Raw genomic sequence first — 17,248 nt, forward strand, 5'->3', positions numbered from 1 at the left:
GTGCCCTTCAATGATGTGGCTGAAAAGGAAGTCAGAGATACATATTTGCACCCTCTGCTCTCACTACAGCTTTAGGAATTGAAATGATGTAAAAAACATGCTTTCTTAGATAGAACGTGAAAATGTTATCACCCCCTGATTCTTTGCACACTAAAGTCCATTATGTCAGTCATCACCTGTGGACGATTTCCTTCTTAATTTTTCTCTGCTCAAACATTGAGTAATGTCATATAATTTAATGCAACATCCTTTTTGTATAGACGCTTATTGTCCTTTGATTATGTGTCACAGCTGACAAGAAGCAGGGTTGTTTGATATTCCCTTCTTTCTGTCTGTCTTTCACTTAGCCATCCAGCATGTTATGCTAATTGGACACATGCACTGGGAGCTCTGTTGTGTTGCCCCTGTTTTAACGTGTTTGATAATGTATTCATCATATCTCGTCTGTTTTTGATGCAGTGACAGAGACGACAAACTGCATGTCCATCAGTTTTCATCTCTTTATATTTTTGGCACATTGGCTTCCACAGATGTTTATGGCCATGGAACCAGGCAGGTTGTATTGCAGATGCACCTTTTCTGAGGTCTGACTTTATGTAGAACAAAGAAAGGAACATGCAGTTTCACTTTGAGTAAGATCTTTATTACTTATTTTCATCTTCAACAGGTAGAAGATTCACAGGTGCTTTATTCAGTCTCTCTATAACTGTTCTTCCAACAGCCAAATGTGCTGTCACAAAAGTTCTTATTTCATGGCCATAAAAACAGCGCTCTCTTTCAATTATAATGCCAGGTGGGATTTTATTTTACTCCTTAACGCAAAGGAATGCTACGATATGAAACTTGTGTGTAACCAAAAGTAAGGCACAGCAGACTCAGTTTAAAAAATATGTACTGCCAGCAGCAGGTTTTCATGATTCTAAAAACGGTGCTGCCACCTAGTGGACAAAAACACTTGTTACACCTTCAGCATTGCATTTGCAGAGTGCACAGCAGAGAAGTTTGAGCAGTGTTGCCCAAGAGAATGACAATGTTATTGCAAAACCTCCAGGAGACATTTCAGGGGGATGGATGTTTGAATGTGTTTTTTGGGGACAAAAGTTTCACTCCTCTTTCAACATTACAATTCCACAGTGCATAAAGGAAAGTCCTAAGAGCTGCTACATCGCAGGTCTCAGTTTGTAGAGGAATTACTTGACTGGCTTACATAGAGCCCTGACTTCAACCACAACAGACACCTTCAGTATGATTTCAAATGCAAACTGAGAAGTAGATCTCATTTTCCAACGATGGAAGACACTAACTTTGCAGATAGTATGTGGCATTCCATTAAGGATAAGAGCTGGTAGAGAGGTAGTGTATGTGGGATTGGGTAGCTTGAACTTTGAGGTACTGGGAGGTTGAGACTCAGTGTGTCCCTTATTGGTTTCTGTATTGCAAAGATGGGAGAGGAGAGGAATGAAGAGTTGTGAGGTTACACACAGGTTACACTCTAACACACACAAACCTTCACATAAAAACACAAACTCTGTCATTTATTTACAATGAAAACACTTTATTTCATCATGTTGTATCATTTCATTGAAAAGAAACAGACCAGTAAAAAGGAAACAATATATCTTATTCCTTGTGATATCAGTTTGAACCAGCACAGATATTGATTGAATGGCTTTTTAATTATAAGAGTCCTTCCTGTAAATCATGGGCATATTGTCAGTCATCATCACATATTCATTTCAAAATTTACAGTAAATAGTAACACAAAAAATCACAAGTCTACAGCAGAGGCTTGCCGTCCTGGCATGGCGGGCGGTTAAGGATAAACTATCAAAGCGTCACTTGCATGCACGGTTTATTGTCTACACAGCCTGGATGAAAAGAGAGCGTTACACACACCGAAAGCACTGAGAGGAAAACAGAAGATCTGCTCTAAGACTGTGCAACTCCGGTCATTAACAAAGGTCTATGCTCAAAGCTTTGCATTACACATAGTTACAGAGGTTACCCTTCAGTGTGTGCTCCTAGGACATACAAAATAGTCAGCTATTAGAAAGCACATGGCACATATAACAGCTAAGAACTCTTCAAGTGATATAAGAGCAATAAGATAATAAGAGTAGTAATAGTACAGTAACAGGTGCAATCTCCCCCTATATTTGTCTCTTTGCAATGTGTGTTACAATGTATTTTACATACAGAGCAATTACATTTTTATCATGGTTATATGTACAGTACATGGCACTTTAATAACACTATTTGACAGATAAATCATGTGGATGGCTGAATAAATACAGAAGAAAATAAATAAAGGTTGTTTTTTTAATGACTAGTTCTCAGTCTAGTTACTAGAGCCCCTGAAATCCTATACGGTGAAAATTCGTATCTTGTGAGCACTAGTTATTATCTTGTTTGCACAAGTTAGTTAGATTATGTGCACAAGTCATTATATAGTGTGCAGAAGTTATTATCTTGCCTGCACCAGTTATTATCTCGTGTGCACACATTTTTTAACTGTGCAAGTTAAGTTATCACGTAAGTTATTCTGTGCATGAGTTACCTTGCGCACACAATTTATCTGTTACAAACAAGTTAGTTAGCTTGTTTGCAGAAGTGATTATATTGTGCACGCAAGAGAATTCTCCTGCGTGCACAAATTAATAACCTTTGAGAATGACTCCACTTGGCATCAGTTACCATCACTCGTCATTGAATGCCAATGTTTCCTACTAAATCTTTTTTTTATTGTTTGTGTGAAAACTGTGTTTATCAGTTACACTACAACATCAGCGCCCTCCTCTGGCAGAGTAGAGGGGTGCGCTCCAGGTTATGACGATTTGCAATAAGCTCATAAATACAATTACACGAAGTGCATTTTCTATGTTGAGAGAACTATTTACCCATGTGGTATGTTTCACAGAGCTTTTAAATGTAATTTCATTCGATTGTAATAATATGGATCTGCTGTACAGTAATTGCAGCTCACCACGGTATACTTTACTAGTCAGATCATAGCGTCAGTATTAATGCCTGTGGTATGGCAACGATTTCCTACGGTTAACCAAATTATTGATTTCTATGTTCAAGCATTTTCTGTAGCTTAATACAGATGCAAAGTTTTTTTGCTACAGACCTAACATGCTTTTTTTTGTCTTGTGCTGACAAGATAAAAACTATCGCTTTGCAGGACTTTAGCGGCTCTGTTAGTTACAGCTTGAATTTTGCTTTTTATAGTATTTGTCCCCCTTAAATACAAATCATGTGCTGTTAGAGATTTAGACACACACACTCAGATATATCCAAATACACACAAACCTATAGAGGACTTAGGTTAGCTTAGAGTTGTTTTGCATCATAAGGGGGAAAGCGTGGTTTTGAATTTCTCAAGCTATTCATAAAATCACTCTGAGTAAACGGCTCATTAAGCTGATTATGAAAACACATCATATACTGTGAGCTACAGTATCTGCTTCCTGCAGCACTCACAAGCCAAAGTATTCAACCCACCATCTGATCATCTTCTCAGCAGCATATTCATGAATCCAAACTCTGTGTAAGAACTAGGCAAAAAGAAGTCTAAAAGTAATCTCTGTTTTTGTCTTTCTCTAGACATGAAAAATTACACGAAAGCTCTCAGCTGTTTGTCCCCCATGTGGCTCTGAGACAAGAGCACTAACTTATCAATAAGCAATGAGCAGACTGAGCTTTTAGGATAATCAGAAAAATCTGGAACAAACGAGTGAAGTGCCATCACAGCAACAGGACCAAGCTAGATGTCTCAGCATTAGCATTGTTTATGATGGGAGGGTGCCATGCTCTTAAAAATATGGTCTACAAAATTCTGGTGACTGAGTGAGTCCTGTGTTGTGTTTGTTGTTCTGGTCAAGGATTGTGGACAGAGTAACCATGAGAAAAAAGACAGCAGCTCTCTCATTGGCTCTTTCTAAACACAGGTTTTGTTAAGGTCAACCTTCACTGGGAGAGGCCCCGCCTCCTGACTCTCCTCTGATTGTTTAACAGCCACAGCGATCACAGGACTCAGGTGATATGGGTTGACTTTGATGGCGTTATCCAGAAACTCTTTATCTCCGTTGATGCTCAGCTGGAGAAAGACAAAAAGAAGAGAAGAGAAAAAGGCGAGAAAAGAGTTAACTTACTGTACACAATACATCACCCCACCTTGCACTTACTCCTGCACTCAAATCGATATTAAAATACAAACAGGGGTTAAAATTTGCAACCACTAAACTTAGACTTTCCAGGCCTAAACCCACCAAGAATCTGACATAGAACCACTGAAGTCCTAGCACCCACTTTTAATACAATTTGGCTTGTTTTCATTGAATGTTAAGACAAATCCTTCTGATTTATTTTTACAGTTTTTCTCAGTCGCTTTGGTTCATTTCTCAGATCAGAATTGAAAGTCTCCCAACTACTTGTTCAATCTTCACATTATTGCGTCACTTGTGCACATCAAAAAAGCAGCTTCTCATTTCTTTGAACAAGTTGCAAGTGCTTTGGTACATCCATGCAAATGATTACGTACAATTCGCTGTTTCCTACATTATCAATGCTTTTGCCATGTTGATCAAATGTATTATAATGGGTCTCTGTTGAATAGTCTCACCCTCCACAACAGTTAGGCATTAGTTCATCGCATAAGTCTTCACATGCAAAATGGTTGAACATGTTGTCAGAATATCTCAGTCATATATTTCTGTACATTTCCATCAGACTTTTTTTCTAAATCTGTCCTGAATTGGTAAATTGCTCCCAGGGAAATCTTGACTTTCTCTAACAAAGGGAAATGTGTTTAGATCAACCAATGATCAACCAGTTTTCTGACATAGCTCAAAGGTGTATCTCATGAACCATCAACTGGCAAGTATATACAGTATATACATATATATATATGTATAAGTAAATGGTGTATATATATATATATATATATATATATATATATATATATATATATATATATATATATATATATATATATATATATATACGTAAATGTGAATCTTGTCCTGTCTCTTGCAATAAATCTCCCACATACACTAAGGTCTAACTTACAATTCACAATAACTTTCATCAAAACTTTAGCCATAGTTCACATCAGAACATCCCTCGAGTACACTGATATATTGACAACATAACTAAGAAATTTGACTGTCTTATCCGTACACAATGACACGAGGACTTGTCATTCTGATGGCATTGACATGTTCATTGACACAGATATTTACTTTTGGGAGATGAACTAAGAGTTTTGAGCAAGATACTGGCTTTTGCAGGTAATCAGAAAATCAGAAATCAGAAAAAACTTTAATCACAATGTATCTCAAGAATACAAAGAATTTGACTCCGGTATTTTTGCGTACTCCCTGTACAAACATAAATAGACAGACACTAAAAATCAAGTACTAATAAAAAAATATATAAAATATATATATATATATATATATATATATATAAGTACAAAAGGCATGAGTGCAATAAAAGAAACAATAGACAACATGATAATGTGCAATAGTGCAAGGATGAAGGAGGCTCTGTCCATGAGGTAGCTGGTTTATGACACAGTGTGTTCATCAGTCCAATCCATCCAGTCAATCCATGTTGTTTTGCTTTTGTACGAATTGTTTTGAGAAATGCACTAACTGTTTTGCAAATGTTGAGGATGATTCAAGAAATGTCCCAAAGCAACTGAGAAAAACTGTATTTGTCTCAGTTTTTCTTATAATTAGAATATTTTCCATTAGGATAAAAAGGCTTTGCATATCTGATTTTTGTTTTGATCAATTATGACACCAAATTAAAGCATAAATATGACATATCTGACACATAAATGTGTCTAGAAATAGCTGTTCACTCATCTTTTTATCCTCTTTGAGAAACTAATGACGGTGATACATCAACAATGCATGTAGACTCCAATCTGAGTTTGACATTCAATGATTATTTGTATTATGTAACATATTCTCTGCACTGTTACAATTCAAAAGGCCCTTTATAAGTCGGATTGAAAGACGAGGATGCACACAACTGTTTCCTTGGTAACCCACTCTTTGATTCAAACGAGATAAATACAGTGAATCTGTGCTGCATAAACCAAGTTTTGACAATCTGTGTCAGTCAAACTAGAGACTTCAGACAAAAGCAGATGGCTATAAAGTGGTTTAATCATCTCAAAGGAAGATTATAATACAGCAGCTTGTTATTTGTTACAGATTAGAAATGCGTGAAAGAATAACAAAAAAGAAAAACGTATCTGCCCCTCTGAAGCACTTCAAGTAGAGCAGGTTTTCTCTGTGAGTGTAGTGGTGTCTAGAGTTTGGGGAATGTGTGACGAAAACAACAAGAGCGGAGAGTGTAGTTTTGATGAGTTCTATTGGAAGCACCTTAAAAATTCAAGAGATGCGAACATCACAACATATGGATGCCCAGCTCAGCAGCACACATTCAGGGACTTAGGAGAACAGACTTTGGTCTCAGTTGGGATTTGTGGGTACTTAGTGTGTGTGTGTTAGTACCTGTGTCTTGATGTGCTGCTCAGGTGCAGTGACCAGACTGGCACAGCTGAGCCACAACATGACCATTATAGACAGGAAGAGACAGGCTGCTAAGATCCACCGTGGAAGGCCTGAACGTCTGGAGAACAGGAGGATAGGACATAAAAAGAAGGAGGCGGGTTAGGGTATGAGGCTGCAGGAGGCTAGAAATACTGAAAAACAAAACTCTATACACTGAGCATGTCTACCACTGTTATTGTGGAAAACCTCTACCATCATATCCTTTTGGACCATAACAAAAGAGACAGATATGATGTTTGGTGATGTTTAAGCTGACAATAAACTGCATGTATAGAAGATGATCTGCAGAATTAAACGCTGTATTTCGTTGGTAAACCTTGGCTTTAAGTGAACATCATCTGACCTTGACATGCAGCCGAGGAAGTCATGCTCAGCCGTGGGGTCCTCTGCATGCTGCACAGGGTGTTTCCCTTTGCCTCCTGCTTTGGATGCTCCCCTCTCACCGTGACCCCTCACACCTGACAAACAAATCATGGGAACAACATAAACTATCTGAGACATAAAAATACACATAGTACTGCAGTGAAATGCTTTAAAAAGATGTGCATGTACAGTATATTCTCTCACCGTGGGGCCTTTGGGTGTGAGAGTGGACCTGAGGCCAGGGTTTGTCTGCCACGTTTGAACGAGGAGCCTGAAGCTCGGGCAGAGTATACTCCATCTCCGGCTGACTCTGAGAAGAAAAGAACAACAAGAAAAGATGCTTAGCAATCGTAGGAGCAACTATTTCACTGGAATTCACCAGCAGAATTGACAATTTCAACTAAAAATAGTTGGTCAAGAAGCTGGAATGAACAGAAAGAAACACAACAGGAGGCAAATCAGATACGGAGATGTGAGGAAGGGTACAAAGAAGATGTGATTTTGTAGTTTTAAACAAATAGTCCAGTAAATAGTGTATTTCTCTTTCAGGAAGTTTAAGCCTGGATATTAATTTGAGGTCTGTAGACACCGAGTTGGTTAACCTAGCTTAGCATAAAGAAAGTAAGCATGATTAAATAGCTAGCCAAACAGAAAAAAAGAACACAGGGTTTTGGTTAGTAGACGGGCTGGTGGGTTGATTATAGTTTCAGGGTAGCTGTTTCCCCATCTCCAGCCTTAATGCTTAGCTAGGCTGATTGAGTTGCATTTGAACATGAGAGCGACATTAAGCCAATGCTCATAAATTTTTTTTAAAATCACCCTCACTTAAACTCCAAACTACTGCTTTAATATAACAGTTTCTGTGAAAAGTCCAAAAATAATGCTTATTGTTTTTTTAAAGTGCTGATTAAACACTGGCATTTATTATGAATAGAATAATTGGAAAACTGTCAAGCGAGTTGAAGTAGTTTTACATGTTGCTGAGAGTCACCTTACTTACAGGAAGTTTACTCCACATAAAGCATGAAGAATGTAGCCTAAGTGATACTTTAAATTTTAGACAATCCAAGAAAGGCAAAATAAACTGACTCCATTTGTTTTCTTTGTGTCATAGAAATGTCAAATGTCAGGGCCAGCTTATTTCTACAGGATGAAGTTAGACTTTTCAAATCCTTCAACATGTTGGTTTAGAGGAAAGTTACAAAGGGGTATGTAAGTAAACAATTGAATGTTTAAAGCTTTTAAACTATCTGTATTTGTAAATGTGAATGAACAATTGCTCTTAAATCAAAATGCCTGACACAATTTGAAACCTTCAGCTGGTTTCATTGCTTCCAAAAAATGCCTTTACTAGAATGATTTTTATCTACTTTTGTTTCTTCAAATCAATAAGTCTTGGTGTCTTTTTCTTTCACACACATACACACACACACACACACACACACACACACACACACACCACTTTGGTAAAACCTTTAACGGGGACAAAGCCTCTAAAAAATGCCTTTCAAAACAACTGCTTCACACAACCCGCTGTGAGTGTTTGCACTGTTGTGTGTTTTTTATTATGTGCACAGTGTTTCTGGTTCCCTTGGAGAACTCATTAAAAGAGGATTTTGGTTCCCCACTGCTGACCCCCAACAACAGCAGCTGTAGTGGGCTGTAACAATACTACTGCTGGCCTCAGCAACAACACACACACTCACACACACACACACACACGTACACACACACATGTTTAGAATAGTACAGTATGTCCCACTGCGTGGTGTCAACCTTACTTAAAGTTTCCGACACTCAGTGGATCAGTGAACTTTAAAAATCTTGCTGTGCGTTACACTTTAATATAAAACCATATAAAAACATTTTAAATTCCAATAATTCTCATAATTTAACTTGGGAAAGTATTGATCTGTTCTGTTTGGAGTTTAATCAAACAAAACAAATTTGACAATAGAGGACAAATAGCACCAAAAACAACTTCAAACCTCTTCTGTTTAAAGTTATTTCACAACCGGGTTTATTACCCCTCAGCGAGCAGTGACTCTGACAGAGAGCATTAGAACCAGATGCAGAGGGAGAGTAAGGTTCTGCAGAGCCGAAGGGAGATGTGAGGGACATGCCTCTCATTGGCTGCACGACTGAGGGGCTCAAACCATCAGAACAAGCTTAGCTGGATCTACATCTGTCATGCATTATAAGAGGGAATGTAAAGGTGCTGAAGGAAAGAAAGGAAGAGAGAAAGAGAGAAAGAAAAAAAACAGAAGGAAAGAAAGACAGAAAGGATGACAGAAGGAAAGAAAGAAAGTAAGTAAGAAAGACAGAAAGAAAGAAAGACAGAAAGAAAGAAAGAAAGAAAGAAAGAAAGAAAGAAAGAAAGAAAGAAAGAAAGAAAGAAAGAAAGGTGACTTTTGTTTTTTGGTTTGGGGTTTATAAATCAATGTAAATCATACAAAGTTAAGAACTTTGAATGCTTTGCTTCAACCTGGATCACACTGAAAGCACTTTGTGCCTCATTAGAAGAGAGGAAGTGGTTGCAGAGGGTCACTGAAGCCCCTCTGGCTCTTCATTACAGTTGATGCAAAATAATCCTCCTCATTTGGTAATAATTTGGCTTAAAGTCAACATTCAAATTATAGTCTATAACCTGGAGGCTTCCCCACATGGTCAATTAAGACCATTATTTTTATTATGATTGGAGTTTAGAACACCTGATAACTAAATGAATAACTAAATGAAGAAAAAGGAAAAAGTATAGACTGAAGGAAGCACGACTAGGTATCTAACCAGGACAAGAAGGACCAATAATTGTCTTAGCGTCATCATTTAACACACCTTCTCTCCTTTGTCACAGAGTCCCTGTTTGTCTAAATCTATGGAATGAAAACATCTTGGCCCACATCATTGTTCTCAGCTTAAGGTAGTTATAGACACTAAATAAATCAACCTCTGCAATACAGTATTCAGGCACCAATGTTAAATAATCAGCAAGATAGTCCCCAGAAGTTCACAGTATAGTTCAGTTTAATTTAAAACTACCATTTCTTGCTGCTTTAAGGAATTCATAAGCCTCATTCAAGATTAAAATGGTCTTTTGAAATATTTATTTTTCAGCAGGAAGTAGTAAGTAGGTGCACCAACATGATAGGTTTTTATCTTTTCAAGGTATTTACTGATAATGAGAGACATACAAAATATTACCAGCCTTATTTGAACAAACAAAGAACAGAATACCAAGAAGCTAGCTTTTTTGCTTACATGCTTTTTACTGTAAACTTCAACTTCAGCGTATTATAATTAGTGTAATTATAATTATAATAATGATGATAATAATAATAATAAAAATAATAATAATAATAATATATTATTATTATTATTATTATTATTATTTTTTTTTTTATTATTATTATTATCCTGAGGGAAGTCTGATCCCCAGCAGGCATCAAGGAAAAAATATGGTACAATACATACTAGAAATAATCAGGGTGCAAAAAATAAAGGACTAAATGTGTATGTAAGAGTGCATCATATGCATATTGAATCACTTTGAGAATGTTGTTTCTGCATAAGTCAATGAAGCTGACTTTCATTTTGGTCTTGTATCATCAGTCAAAGTCACACTTCCTTCCAAACACTGTTATTCCTCTGGCTCTGTCTGTTCTCTCCAGCGTTTTGGTTTGTTTGAAATTCAGTCGAGCAGAGTGACTAATGCAATTGTCAGGAGAAATGGGTCGGGGATTTCTCTCTTTGTACTCTTACACCAAGTTCAATTTGTTCTGCAGGCCGGCTCCCCAGCACAACCTCAGCTTGATGGGAAGAAGTCTTTAATCAACTCATTTTTGTCCTGAACGCTCACTGTCGCACCATCATGGGCTGATTTGTCTAGATAACAGGGTTATGGTGAAAAGGGAATGGCTGTGTGTCACCAGTAGGTCCTCATAATTACATGTTTTCTTTATTTAATTCTCTCCTTCCCTGGGGACAAACCTCATTTGTGACTCAAGAGTGTTTTACTCCACCCTCATAATCTCAACTATCTTGGTTCACTGGTAGCTTTCATTGTTTTAAAGATGCTTGAGGGGAAACATAACTAGTTATTCTCACAACTTGAGGTCACAAAACACAGACATGAGCTCGCAGATGGATGTGTATAGACAGTTCATCATAGAGATCCACGCAATTGATATTGGAGGCAGTTTTGTTTTCCCTCCTCTGCCGTCCCTCGACTTTTTCTGTTGTTTCAACACTCTGAGAGTCAATCTGTCAAGTTGGTGGCGGTTTGCCAGCTGCCCACTAAACACAGGCCTGATAGTCTCCTCACAGCCCCGTGGAGCCTCCTGCTGCTCCGGCCTGCACGTCACTGCCATAAAGAGCAATCATCCATCACTGAATCCCAAAGAAATGTTTCATGTTGTGCAGCTGATGCATCTCAGAGCCCAGTCTGTACAAAACTTTTTATAACTAATGGTAAATTTCAGCATATAAAGGAGTCCTCTGTTATACAGAAGCCCTTTTGTATAGGTTAGTGTGCATAAATACTATCATTTCCCATTGAGCCCTTCAATTATGTAGCTAAAAATGCCATCAAAGCCTCATTATGCAAACAGGAAAACCCATGACAAGGATGCAGGTTTCTGACCAGCTTTTGAAATTCAAAGGATACAGTTGGGACTGGCTCTTATTTTAACTTTAATGTATAGGTGGTTTTAGGCATTTACTTTGGCAATATATTTGAGTTTATAGAGACTCTGCACTGAGAAAGCAGATGTCTTCCAAGGCTGCAAAAAAATCTAAATTTGCTGTCAAATTAAAAAAGATTTAAAGATTTTTTTCCATCTGCATCTGGATTATGATCTATGTTAAAAATGTCTTGAAACATACGTTTTTCAACAGTAGTTAACCATGAGAGTCCAAATATAATCTGCCTGCTGGTTATAATCATGACAATGCATTAATAACTAGTCTTTCAGATTCATTTCATTCACCTTTTTAAGTCCTGAAATAACTTCTAGAGATGTATTTTTTTATCAACAAGCAGTTCCTTCAGTTCCCCAAGTGTCCACTAGAGGGTGGCTCCAAAATCCAAGCAATCCCTTTTAATATTTAGAGCATGGAGCAAAACAAGGATTGACCTCTATACCTCATTCCTTTATTACTTTATTCTATAGCAACTGCACAGGGGATGTATCCTCAACTTGTTTGTATTGATTAAATACAGATTACACAGACACACATTAAAGCCAATCTCAGAAGCCATCAGCAATTATTGCCTATCATCACCTGATGACAACAGGCTATAATCCTCTGGGGATGTATGCTACTATTCCTGAATTCAGACGCAGACAAAGGATAAAGTTAAAGAACTTTCAGCCAAGACTTTCTTTTCCGTGCAGCATTTAATCGCAGACACTGAGTTTTAAGTTTTCCCAAAACACCACCGTCATGATTCAATTTTGTAAAAAGTAAAAATGCAAGCTTTGTCAGGACTTTCGGTGAAAGGAAAGAACAAGTATCAGAGACAAGAGTAAACTGGGGTGGAAAGAAAATCTCTGTTGTATTCCAGGATGTCGGAAAACACAACATCTAGCAGATTTGTTGCTCAAGATGAGATTTTGATCTTTAACAGACTGTTAGCTGCACTTGCACGCAGATATCTGTTAATAGAGATACATAAATCATCATCAATTTACCACAGATGGGATCCAGGATGTCATTACTACAGATTGGGTCCCGCCTGCTTATGTTCTTCTGTACTGTAGCGCTTCTTGTTTGTATAGACTGTTATAGATTCACAGTTTTCATATAGAAACTATGAATACAGATTATGTTAATGCTGAGAGTTATGCATAAATAGGCATGATTCGGGGCCCAACTGATTTGACTGATAGGTGGGTGCATTAAGTCTCTGTCAGGCAGCCAATCTACGGCCTCAACTCAATCTCTACAGGCCTGTTTCTAGATCATTCAAAAGTAAATTGAAATTAGGATTTCCAAAATGGTGATGGCCATCTTTGCTTCATAACACTTCGTCAGAAACCAATAGGTGACGGCACTGAGACCACATTTTATACAGTCTATGGTTAGAAGCCAGACCTTTATTTTCTTGTGCAACCATCTCTGTTAATCTTGCTCTCTTTCCATCCTGAGCTAAGTTCACCACAGCTAGAGCCCTGCCAGTTCTCAACCATGCATGATACGGAAGGCTATGATTAAATTTAAAAGGACATTTACAGACAATTAAAAGTGCTGAATTTAACCACCTTGTTCCCATCGTGCTGTGTGCCCTCGCTCACTCAACCTTCACAGATACACTTACTTGAGAATGTGCTCTGAGTTGTTCTGGCAGTGGCCCAAGCTCTACAGCAATGCATAACAGAGCAGATATATATATTCCTCTATCATAGGAGGAAGCAGAGCTTAGCTCAAGTAATCATCTGTAAAGGTCCACTGGCATGCTTTTAACCTACAATTAAAACATACAACTTGAAAAAGCTTTGCAGGACTTTAATTTGTTATTTCCACCAACAGGACTGAGGGTGGAGTACATGATATGGAAATGTCACTGTCCATATGTGTGTGTCCTAACAAGAAAAGCACTATACGGCCAGACAATCAGAACACAGAAGTTTTGAAGTTGTAAGGATAAAATTCGAAAGGCATTACGTGTCCAATAGTTCTTTGTCTTTGTGGACTTGATTCTTAGTACTTGGATCACCTTTCATACAGGTTTAGGAAAGAGGTTTATGGCTAAAATAAGTGGAAGTTTGTCTTATTTTGTACAGCTCAGCAGTGGAACCATTGCTGATCTCTGCAGCTGCAACTTTTTGTCTTATACAAATTATTTCAAGCAAACTGCTGATGCTGCTGACAGAAACATAAAGGCTTCACATCCAGTTGAATACATTTTTAAAAATCTGCCAAAAAAGAGTTTTCATTTACATTTTGCAGCTTTAACCAAACCTGGCACATAGACTGGAGATGAATGGTTGAGCAAACTACATGTAGGGCCTGCCTGTCCTGCACAAACACTTACCTGGAAAACTACAACCTTGCCATCATCAGCCTGCAGGTAGAAAGTCCAGGTAGAGGAGATGAAACTCTGGGCGGAGCTGACAATGTCGTTGCACCAGCTGGACACGGCCTCCATCACAGAGGGGGGCTTAGGGCGGAGAGTCATGGCCCTGAGCTGCAGACGACAGATCATGCATGCTTCTTTAAATGTGCACACGTGTACTCTTTGTGTTTTTATAATTATTTCACATCATTTTGGCACTAATGGATGTGTTTTCTTTATTTATGTGCAGCCAGTGGCCTTTCTCACCTTCCTCCTCTTGATCTCTGGTTCAGAGGGTTGGCTGGCACAGCCGGTGCTGCAGGCCTCCTGCTCCAGCAGCTTGATATACGCCTCCTGGCAGGCTGCAGTGTGAGGGAGAGGAGGAGTTAGGAAGCATGAAAAGATGCAGAATGATGGTTATAAAGGAAGAGAAGAAGAAAGAGAGAGTGTGTTAAGAGCAAAACAGAGAGGGCATGGAGCACTACAATCAGCTGGGTGGAAGGCAAGAAGAAATAAAAGCCAGTGCATGCTTCCTTCTAATGTGGGAAGAAAGTTAAAGATGCAAGAGAGATGTAGAGAGATGATTCACTTCACGTTATTTAAACAGGGGGCGATGGGGCATTTGCTGTCTGGATGGTAAATCAAATCATTGATTTCCAATACAGCAGTTCAAACAGGGGGAGCCGCCTTCAACGCCCACAAATATCTTCAGTCTGCCAGCTTAAAAGAAAGGATGCAATATTTAGCAGGGACGGTACCCTGCATCAATGCTTGTAATCAATATGATAGACTGTGGCTGCTATCTTCTTTTGCCTTGTAATATTTTGAATCGTTTTCATTTCTGTCTGAAATATCTTTAAAAGGACAAAAATAATCAACTCCTTTGGGACATAATTAAGGTAGAAATTATTACAATAGGAAGCCAGAACAACACTTCAGAGCTATAGGTTCACATGACTAATTCAGGCTGGGTTTCAGATTTATTCTTCTGAGGATTTATTCTTCTGAGGATTTATTCTTCTGAGGATTCATTCCACCGCCTTTCATTTTGACATATTGAGACCTCTGCTGCTCAATCTTTGGCCTCTGCTGGCTCAGCAAACAAACAAACAGTCCAACAGACAGAGGGGCACACTCACCTCCCTGACATTCCTCTCTGCTGGTGTTAAAGCCGGCATTGCCATTGACAAACTGGCAGATGGAGTAGAGGCGGCAGCCGCGGTGGCAGGCGTTCATTATGGAGTCCTGGATGTTGGAGGGAAGAGGGAGACAAAATTAGAGATGAGTATAAACTTGGGATAACCTTGTTAGAAAATGTGACAATGAAGGGTTCTGGCATCTCTTAATGACACGGTGCAACTGTTTGTATTACAGTGTGACAGACACAGTTGTTATGTGGCTTTCTGTCTCCACTGAAGAATTCTGTGAAATGACACAGCTGAAGAAAACTTTGCTGGAAAAGGACATGGTTAAAAAAAACGATTGACACAATGTGCTCTCTCATGACATAATGCTTTCATTCTCTGTTCAAAATGAGGAAACAGCACCCTCTAGTGACCCATCTGGGAACAGGAGAGACAAAAAGATTCCCTGACCGCAACCATGAACGGTTTATTTGAGCTTTGTGCTTGTCATCCTCTTCACTGCGTTTCCGTGTTCGCTCACAGTATGCAGAGAGGCATGATTATCCTCAACATTAAAAAAGGTGCGCTTCTGAAAAAGAAATACTGATCCACAAGCTTTTAGTGCCTTATATGCTCACGCTCTTGTTATCCATCACAATCATAAAATCCAGGTGAGTGTGCACCGCTTTGCAGCTCTGCTCCTGCAGGATGCTTTTAACCACACCTGAAGGCAGCAGAGAAGGAGGAGGAGGAGGAGGAGGAGGAGGCGGTGGTGGCGGTGGAAGGAAAACATCCAACGCTAGAAATACATGCAAGGTTCAACAGCACACAACCTCCTGGTTAAATGTAAGCTGCAATAACGTCCTGCTAGGGTCCTGTCTGGCCTTGTGCAAAATGGGAGGCGCTATGTAAACTGTCAATAAAGGATAATTGCTTTCATGGATCACAACAGTCACACTGATCCCCCATTGCTCACGCTTCCTTTGGCCTAGATTAACTTAATTGCGGCTTAAAACGATCAATTATTAGCGCACTTCTTTCGCAAGTCTAAGATGAGCTGACTGAATGCAGAACCACTTCTTGGACGGGTCTTAAGGTGCACAAGAAAATCAGCTGCATCCATTTTTTGGCCTAATTGTGCGCGGTAGCATCAAGAGGATGCAGTGCAAAATCCCACCAAGGATCATTGCGCATAGTCCTACAAACGTTATTATTAATTCTTATATATAGATAGAGGCTTTTTTAGACCCCGATTATATTGGTGAATAAGTCTATATATCGATGCAGGCGCTGAAATGTCGGACAGCAGGATGTAGCCGCGCGCTCGCTGCTGATAACGCGCTCTCCGCAGAGCCAGCTTACAGCACACAGGGATAACTTACTTTAGCAGGGCTTTTGTTTTTGATGGTGAGCTGGCATTGCTTTTTGCAGTAATTGATGTCGCCCAGTTGGTTGTCGAACAGATCCGACGACGCGGCCGCGAGCCCGGCAAGGAGCACTGAAAGCAGGGCCGAGAAGCCGCACATCCTGCCGCTGAGCCGGAGCATCTCAAACCCTGAAGAAGAGGAGCGAAGGAAGAGTCGATGCAGCACTGAGCTCCCTTTGTGGCGGCGCTGCTGCTGCTGCGGATGCTGCTGCTGCTTCAGCCTGGCTCCTGTCTGCTCCGCTCATCCGCTGCTGCTCGTGGCGTCACGCGCATTATCATCATCATCACGCACGGGCTGCCCCCCCAAATACACACACATACATAATTTGCAGAGAAGCCCTCACTGCAGTGCACTGTGTGGCAGTGATGATATTCATAAAAATGTGTCAGAGAGTAGAAGAGGTTCAAGCTGTGGGGGGCAGATGTCCTGCACAGAGAGGACAGATGGACCGTTTGTTCAAGTATTGACTATTCACACACAAATGTCTCATTTATCAGCTCAATGTAAAGATCCTGCTGCAACAACCCACACCGGCCAAGGGGAGATTATCCACTGATGAAAAAAGGCCTTTGAAATGCACATGTTTTCTCTGTTATAAGTGCTTTTCATTGTGTCATTATCAGTTTAATGATTCACATGTAAAGCACGTAGAAAATAAAAGTACTTGAATAATCAGCATTTAACCTGATG

General features: G+C 39.3%; 1 protein-coding gene across 1 annotated transcript; it reads right to left on the minus strand.

The window, feature by feature from the left end:
- Positions 1-1,517: 1,517 nt before the first annotated feature.
- tmem59l (transmembrane protein 59-like) lies at positions 1,518-16,787 on the minus strand. The gene is made up of 8 exons (XM_034674225.1): positions 16,514-16,787; positions 15,147-15,252; positions 14,275-14,369; positions 13,987-14,139; positions 7,158-7,263; positions 6,934-7,048; positions 6,531-6,648; positions 1,518-4,099 (listed from the first exon to the last, which is right to left on the minus strand). The coding sequence occupies exons 1-8, from the start codon at positions 16,676-16,678 to the stop codon at positions 3,941-3,943; spliced, it is 1,017 nt and encodes a 338-aa protein (XP_034530116.1). The 5' UTR covers positions 16,679-16,787; the 3' UTR covers positions 1,518-3,940.
- Positions 16,788-17,248: the final 461 nt, after the last annotated feature.

Source organism: Notolabrus celidotus, chromosome 2 (genome assembly GCF_009762535.1).
Source record: "Notolabrus celidotus isolate fNotCel1 chromosome 2, fNotCel1.pri, whole genome shotgun sequence".
Lineage (NCBI taxonomy): Eukaryota > Metazoa > Chordata > Actinopteri > Labriformes > Labridae > Notolabrus > Notolabrus celidotus.